At 57.5% G+C, this 7,552-nt stretch overlaps 1 protein-coding gene across 1 annotated transcript in view; it reads right to left on the bottom strand.

The window, feature by feature from the left end:
• Window positions 1–7,552, bottom strand: part of ARAP3 (ArfGAP with RhoGAP domain, ankyrin repeat and PH domain 3) — a 28,910-nt gene that overhangs the window by 4,973 nt on the left and 16,385 nt on the right. The window contains exons 8-22 of the mRNA XM_031063808.1: window positions 6,383–6,489; window positions 6,081–6,280; window positions 5,847–5,932; window positions 4,839–5,021; window positions 4,465–4,627; window positions 4,038–4,169; window positions 3,809–3,965; window positions 3,579–3,681; window positions 3,178–3,376; window positions 3,033–3,096; window positions 2,056–2,219; window positions 1,701–1,913; window positions 917–1,022; window positions 295–442; window positions 70–138 (exon numbers count right to left, since the gene is read on the bottom strand). Of these exons, the coding sequence (XP_030919668.1) occupies window positions 70–138; window positions 295–442; window positions 917–1,022; window positions 1,701–1,913; window positions 2,056–2,219; window positions 3,033–3,096; window positions 3,178–3,376; window positions 3,579–3,681; window positions 3,809–3,965; window positions 4,038–4,169; window positions 4,465–4,627; window positions 4,839–5,021; window positions 5,847–5,932; window positions 6,081–6,280; window positions 6,383–6,489 (2,094 nt within the window). The remainder of the gene's footprint in view (window positions 1–69; window positions 139–294; window positions 443–916; window positions 1,023–1,700; window positions 1,914–2,055; window positions 2,220–3,032; window positions 3,097–3,177; window positions 3,377–3,578; window positions 3,682–3,808; window positions 3,966–4,037; window positions 4,170–4,464; window positions 4,628–4,838; window positions 5,022–5,846; window positions 5,933–6,080; window positions 6,281–6,382; window positions 6,490–7,552) is intronic.

Raw genomic sequence — 7,552 nt, 5'->3', positions numbered from 1 at the left:
GCCCCCAGCCAGTCCCCCCAGCCCAATGGTCCCCAATGTGGTGGGGGCCAACAATCACATTCCCAGTACCTGGGTGTCCTTCCAGGTGGTGATCAGGCTGTTCTCCAGATCCATCTGGGATACCTGATCCTCATCAATCTGCCAGAGGAAGGGTGCACAGGGTCAGTGTGGAGTGGGATCTGGCTTGAGGACACAGGGCCAGGGTGGGGGGACACAGAGGGAGGCAGAGGTGGGGCTATGGGGGGATCCAAGGGGTCAGAGCCAGCGTGGAGGGCGCTGCAGAGCCCTGCTTACATTGAAGATGCTGACATAGTTGTCGATGAGATCTTCCATCACCTTGACCTCGTGCTCCCCTTTGCCGTCGGTCTGGAAGAGGCTGGGTGCGAAGAGCAGCGACAGGTTCTTGGTGCTCATCTGGTTGAGGTCTGCACATTTCTGCACCCTGGCACAAGGAGCACACAGGTGAGGGGGCTGGTCCTGCTCAGGGTGGGGTTTCAGCCCCAGCCACTCTCCTCTGCCTCATACAAACAGCCTGGATGTCCCCAGCCCCTCAGCAGTGGGAACTCCAAACTGGGCAGTTCCTGTTTCAGAACTTCCCTCTGACATCAAACCAGACAGTGGCGCTAACTCAAACTCTGACTCATGATGGGAATTGAGTGTTTTCTGTCTTTTTGGGGCGCTGGATGACATTTACATCCTACAGGGTGATGTCCCCTAGTCCCAAACCTCCTGTCGCTCCCCCTTGCTGCAGGATGACTTTGGCAATGTTCAAGGTGTCCCAGCACCAGCTGTGTGGGTGGAGCAGGGCATGGACCCTCCCTGTCTCTTAGGGATAGGAGCCAGCACTCCCTGGGCAGCAGGGAGACCCCACAGGGCTGGCTGGACCAGGGGACCCTGACTGGGGTGCCCCACTGACCGGTAGAGGTGCCCGATGAGCGCAGCCAGGGTCTTGTGGTTGAGGCGAGGCAGGCGATGGATGAGCTCCTTGTACCGCTCCAAGCGCTGCGGCTTCGAGGAGATCTCTGGGGAGAGGAAAACCAGATCCTGGCTGAACCCAGCGGATACAGAGGTGACACAGGACCAAGGCTGGCACCAGGACCCATCCAGAGGAACACTGGCCCCAGGGTGTGGGGAAGGTGAAACAGGAAAGCCTTATAAATATGATTGCCAGGCAAAAGATTTTGAGAATATAGAAACTGTAAGTGAGATTGAAATGAAAGCAAGCTTTGAGATACCTCAGTTACTGAACAACTGGAAAACAATGCTGTGGCCAGCTGAGGGTAATCCCCTTTTGATGGAACAACACCCTCTGCCTGCAGACAGGCCCAAGGGTCAGAGCAGACCCTACAGCTTGGCAGAAGGGGCCCAAAGAGGAGTTTTTAGGGTTTAAAATGTAACACAGTGTGGTAATGTAATGATTCTTATAGGCTGTATGGAAATGCTATAGGATTTGTATCTTGTACTAGATTGGTTAGTGAGAATTAGAACATTCAACACAGAAGAAGATTTATGGTATTGGAATGGGAACCTGGCTCTCTTACCCCATTTATTCTTTTACCCCTGCACCCAGGCCCTTTGCAATAAACCCCAAGCTTCTGACCTGGCTGCAGAGATCTCCTGTCTCCGTCCATCCCGACCGTCCTACCCCTGTCGGGTACACAGGGAACCCAGCGTGGAGCAGGGCTGGGTGAAGGAGGTACCTGCAGCCTCCTTCCACTGCGGGTGCAGCTCCAGGGTGAAGATGGGATCTTCCAGCTCCCGGAAGAACCTCTTCAGCACGTCGGTGACATCCTCGATGAAGTTGTCACTGATGCGCAGCTTGACGTTGCGGGCGTCCCGCCGGAACTCCTCCATCAGTACCTTGATCCGGGACTTGGCTCCGTTCTTGCGGTAAATCCCCTCGTGCCGCAGCCCTGGGACAGGGACACGGGGTCACAGGGGCCGGGTCCTGCTCAGAGAATCCCTCATGGAGCTGGTGGCCCCGGAGCGGTGCCTCCTGCCTGGATTGTTGGCCATCCCGAGGTACTGGAGGGCGCTGGGACATGCTGGGCTCACCGTACTGGGTGATGAAGGCGATGCAGGAGTCCACGATGATGGGGATGTCCCCCCTGCTCAGCTGCTGGTCCCTCAGAGCGTTGCCCCGGCCCCCTGCTGACGCCTGGATGTCACTGTACCATGCTGCCGAGTCTGCCCGCGACAAGCCTTGCAGGTAAAATGTCCTGAGAACAACAAGGGCAGAAAATAGGGAATGAGGGTAGTCCCAGGGGCAGGTTATCCCTCCTGCCTGTGACAGGGAGCCAGGCTGAGCCAAGGGACACCCTACCCCACCAAAACACCCCTGCAAGGCCCTCAGTCACAGCCCTGCTGCCCCTGTAACTTCTCCACCAGGGATTTGGGATCAGCGTTGGCCCATCCCTGTTGGAACCCTGGCTACTGAGAATTTCAGACTGTCTGTGCTGACAGGCACTGACCCCCAAGAGAACACTGCATTTGGCCTGAGGCCGTGGAGAAGGCTTCCAAAATGGAATGATAGAACTGGGATTGTGGGTGTTGAGTTTGAATAGAAGTGTGTAATATCACAGGGTGGAAAACTTAGAGTTTGGGGTTTTAGGGTATAGTAATATATATAAAGCAAGATGGAAGTTTTAGGGTCGTGGCTGGTCCTTCTTCTTCTCCATGGGTTTGGGTGGTTTTGTGTAATTGGATAAAGAAGTCTGCACTGCGGGCCACGGGTGGTTGGTTATTGCGTTAAAAGTAAAAATAATTTAGGTGTCATTTCTTAATTGGACAGTTTATGCTTAAAAGACCTGGTAGAGAGAGAGATGGGGCTCCAGTTTTTAGTTAGAGTGTTGTTAGTGTCCATTTTTTAGTTGGCTAGAGTGAAGTGCTGTAGAACTCACATTTGTGAGATTGTGGCATAGATAAGAACCAGCAAACACCCGAGTCCCAACACATCCCAAAGTGCCTTTACCCAGGGCAGCAAACTGAGATTGCTTGGCTCACTCCCCATCACCCCCACGGCCAGGACTCACCTCCCCATCTCCACCAGGACCAGCAGCTCCTTCTTCTCCGGGGTGTCCGTGGGGGGAACCAGACCTGCATTGGGTGAGAAGCTGAGCGGTCAGAGCCATGCGGGGCCAGTGCCCATCCCGGGCCCTCTGAGCTGCCGGCACTCACTGAGCTCCTGCAGCCGCCGCAGGTTGATGCTGTCCTCAGCCCCATCCTCCTCGGCGGGGCAGATGAAGAGGTGGCTCTTCTGCAGGATGAAGAAGGCCCTCTGCCAGCGCTCAGGGTTCAGCATGCACTTGTAGCGCAGCTGGCCCACGCGCTGGAACTCGTAGCCCAGCAGGCAGTGGCAGCTCACGGGGGTGAACCACTGCGGGATGGAACAGGAGATGAGTGGGGGGAAGACTTCCCAAGAGCTGACCCCCACGAGGATGGGGGCAGCTCACCAGGGAGGACAGGAGCCCTGGAAAGGGAGGAGAGTGCTTCCCACAGCGGATCAAGGGCATGGGGAGCTGTGAGGGATCACACTGGGTGAGCAGGGACAGTCTGGGGACACGCTGGGGCTGGCTCACCTTGCCGATGGCACTGGCCCAGGCTTGCAGCATTTTGGGCCCATCAGTTCCCAGCTGCTGCACTTTTTCCCCAGTGAGGAAGAGCTCAAGGGTGAAGCGAAACCTGCAGAGGATGAAGCAGCCATGAGGGCAACCCTGTCCCTGCCCCCAGAGCCAGAGCAGGGAGCCCAGCCCTGCTGCCTGTGTGCCCCACACTCTCTGAGCAGGACTGGGGGCATGGCTGGGGGTACCTTTCAGTGGGACCAGGGCTGGTGAGTGCCTGGTGGGCTCTGTTGACCCCCAGGGAGAGGAGATCCCCGCTGTCAATGCGGCCCAGGGGCTCAGTACATTTCTCAGTCTCGAAGAAGAGCAGGGCTCTCTCCAGGGAGCACCACGTGCGCTGGAAGTCTGCAGGAACAGGGGCTCAGTGGCACTGGGCTGGGCACCCTCTGCCTGCCCTCCCACGCTGCCCACACTCACCCTCTTTGCTCTTCCTGGCCCCTGGGAGCTTCGGGGGGGCCGTGGCTCGGTACAGGTACCCGCTGTGTGTCACTGGCTGGGTGATCTCGTTGTAGACACCCTCGGGGCCGGGGTCCTGTGCGCGGGGGCTCCCTGTGGGACACAGTACGGAGGGTGGGGTGGGAGCAGGAACCCACCAAAATGTGGGTACAGAGGGAGATCCCCCTCATGCAGGTGTAGGCAACGGGGTTCTCTGAAAAAGGACTCCAGAGGAACCCACTAATCAGAGATTCCAGGGGAATCCTTCAACAGGGCAAGTTCCCCAGGGAGCCACGACACCTGACACCCTGAGTGTCCCTGGCCTTGGGCCGTGCCAGGAGGGGCAGGGCCAGCAGTAAAGAGGAATTTCCTCCACCAGAGCCAGATGAAGCTCGAGGCCCCTCTTTACCTGAAAGGTTCCTGGGCCTTTTGCTCTCTGGTCCCCACCAAAGGTCGGCCCCCGGGGCCGCCTCGCTGGCAGCAGGGTCAGAGGCCAGAGCAGCCTCCGAGGATGAGAAGAACTGCAGGATGGTCTTGAGCAGGGCTGGTCCTGCCACTGCAGAGCACAGCGCCTGCGGTGAAACAGGCACATTTAGGGACCCTGCTCGGGCTCATGGAGAGCCCAGCTCCCTCCCAGGGCTGCTCCAAGGCAGCCAAACCGGGGCACAACCTCTCAAAATCTGCCTGGCATGAGGGAGCGAGCACAAGCAGCCCGGCAGGAGGGGCTGGCACCTCAGAGCAGGAGCTCTGGGGTGGCTCCCAGCACCTGGAGGTGTCCCCTACCTGCAGCACCTCCTCCTGAGTGCCGTGCTGGGGGTGGGGCAGGCGGTACCGTCCCTCCCGGTACTTGCGGGCGATGAATTCCCGTCTCTGCTCGGCGCCGCTCTCCGGGGTGATGGCCTCGCTGGCGGGGAGCCTGGCAGCCCAGAACCGGTTGGCTCGGTCATTGCCCAGCACGATGAAGAGCTGTGGGAGAGTCCCGTGGTCATGGGGAGCACCAGGGTCAGCAGGAGGAGCAGGATTCCCAGTGTTCCTGCATCCTGAGGGAGGCCCTGGGGATGCTGCCCCGCCAGGAGCAGCCTGGCCCCTGAGCACAGCATGCCTGGGTGCCTCACCTGCACGGTTTCATTGCACCCCCAAATGTCTCACCTGCACAATTTCCTTGCAACCCTGAGTGCCTCATCAGCAGGATTTCGTTGCACCTATGGCTGTCTCACTTGCATGATTTCATTGCACCCCTGAGTGCCTCACTTTAACAATTTCACTGCACCCCCAAGTGCCTCACTTGCACAATTTCATTGCACCCCGAGCTTATTACCTGCACAATTTCACTGCACTCCGAGTGGCTCACCTGCACGATTTCATTGCACCCCTGAGTGCCTCACCTTCATGATTTCCCTGCACCCCTGAGTGTCTCATCTGCATGATTTCATTTGCACCCCTGAGTGCCTTATGTGCTAGATTTAATTGCATCCCTGAATGTCTCACCTGCATGATTTCATTGCACCTCTGAGTGCCTCACCTGCACAATTTCATTGCACCCCTGAGTGCCTCACCTTCATGATTTCCTTGCACCCCAAGTGTCTCACCCGCACTATTTAATTGCACCCCCAAATGTATCACCTGCACATTTTCCTTGCACCCCTGAGGGCCTCACCTGCACAACTTCACTGCACCCCAAGTGCCTCACCTGCACAATTTCATTGCATCCCCAAATGCCTCACCTTCGTGATTTCCTTGCACCCCTGAGTGCCTCACCTGCACGATTTCATTGCACCCTGAGTGCCTCACCTGCACGATTTCATTAGACCAGACACTGGTGTCCAGCTTCAGGCTTTGCACCTTGGAAATGTTGGAACCCAGGCTGCGGTGCTGCCCTGCAGGGAGCAGAAGAGTCAGCACCCCTTGATCCTCCCAGGGAACTGCCTCCCAAATTATGCCCACACCCCAGGCAGATCATGCCTGCCCAGGCCAGCCCAGCCCACCCCCCGAGAATGCCCCTGTGCCCCCCAGGAGCTGTCCCACCTGCACACTGCTTGCAGATGACCACGCACAGGTTGATGGACGCCCAGTCAGGGCTCTGAGCCCAGCAGTCAGCACAGTATTTGTTGGCTTTGTTGGACCAGATCTTCTCTGCCACCTCGTAGTCGTAGAGCATCTCGGCGATGGCCTCCTGCAGCGCCTCCATCCACTCCCGCTTCTCCCGCTCCGACTCGGCCATGAAGCTGGGAGCACCAGCACAGCCAGAGCTCAGGGGCTGCAGCCACCAGCGCCCAGCCCAGCCCCAGGCTGCTCCTCCCTGCTCATCCCCCTGGATCCCAGCATACCTGAACGTTTTGGAGGGGGTGATGAGCTCGAAGCTGCGGCTCTTGGCCTCGCGGATGGTGGAGCCGCGCATCTCGATGAAGCACATGGCAATGCCCATCTTGAAGAACTGCAAAGTCAGGGTGACGGCGCTGTTGGTTCTGCTGGGCACCACCCAGGGCACGCCTGTGGGGTTGGGGCTGCAGCCACGGCACCCCCAGCATCCCGTCCCTGCTTTGCCTGGACAAACCCCTGCTGCTTCCTCAACCACCTCTCATCTGACATAAAGCACCCTGCAAACACCTTCAAATGAAAGGCAGATTCTGTCCACAGCCCCTGAAATGTGGATACCCAGGTGTCCTGGGATGCAAGATGTGGTTTGGGGCTGTGTATTCTATTTCCCATCCATTAGAGGTGGAGCAGTTATCATTATCTTATCATCAAGTTTTCTTTATCTCTGCCACAGCCAATCCTCCCTCCAGGAGATCTCTGCTGTCCATGGCCACTGAGTGTCCCTGCAGGGCTGATCCAATTCCAGCATCCCATGGGGAGATGCTGCGCCCAGGGGAGGAGCCAAGCATTCCTACCTGGATCCAATCTGAGCCTGGAGCAGCACAGCAGCCTTTGCCCCCTGCATTGCCAGAGGAGCAGCTTTCTGCTGCCCTGCATTGCCAGAGGGAGCCCAGGCCCATCTGCAGCAGCCCTGGAGCTGCAGAGGAAAACTCCCCCCTTGTGCAGGATCCCTGCTCCAGCAGCAGCACAGCTGGCACTGCAGGAGGGCTGAGCCCCCATGGGATGGGGCTGTGCCACCCCCTGACACACAGGGGGCAGCTCCTGCTCTGACTCTGGCAGGGGTGTTTTGTATTACTGCATTTTTAATTTTATTTTTATTTTCTTCCCTAATAAAGAACCATTATTCCTATTCTCATCTCTTTGCCTGAGAGCCCCTTAATTTCAAAATTACAATAACTTGTAGGGAGGGGGTTTGCATTTTCCATATCAAGGGAGGTTCCTGCCTTCCTTAGCAAACACCTGGCTGTTCAAACCAAGACACCAGGTCCCTTTCTTTTGGGGATTCAAGTCAGGGACCCTCAGAAAACAAATATTAACCTGAGCCAACTCCTCAGAGCTGACGCTGCTTAGTGCACAGCAGGCACCTAGAAGTGAAGTGATGGAAAAAAACCCAGGGGTGC

This window comes from Geospiza fortis, unplaced genomic scaffold (assembly GCF_000277835.1).
Source record: "Geospiza fortis unplaced genomic scaffold, GeoFor_1.0 scaffold320, whole genome shotgun sequence".
Classification (NCBI taxonomy): domain Eukaryota; kingdom Metazoa; phylum Chordata; class Aves; order Passeriformes; family Thraupidae; genus Geospiza; species Geospiza fortis.
This window is presented reverse-complemented; position numbering and strand designations above follow the sequence as displayed.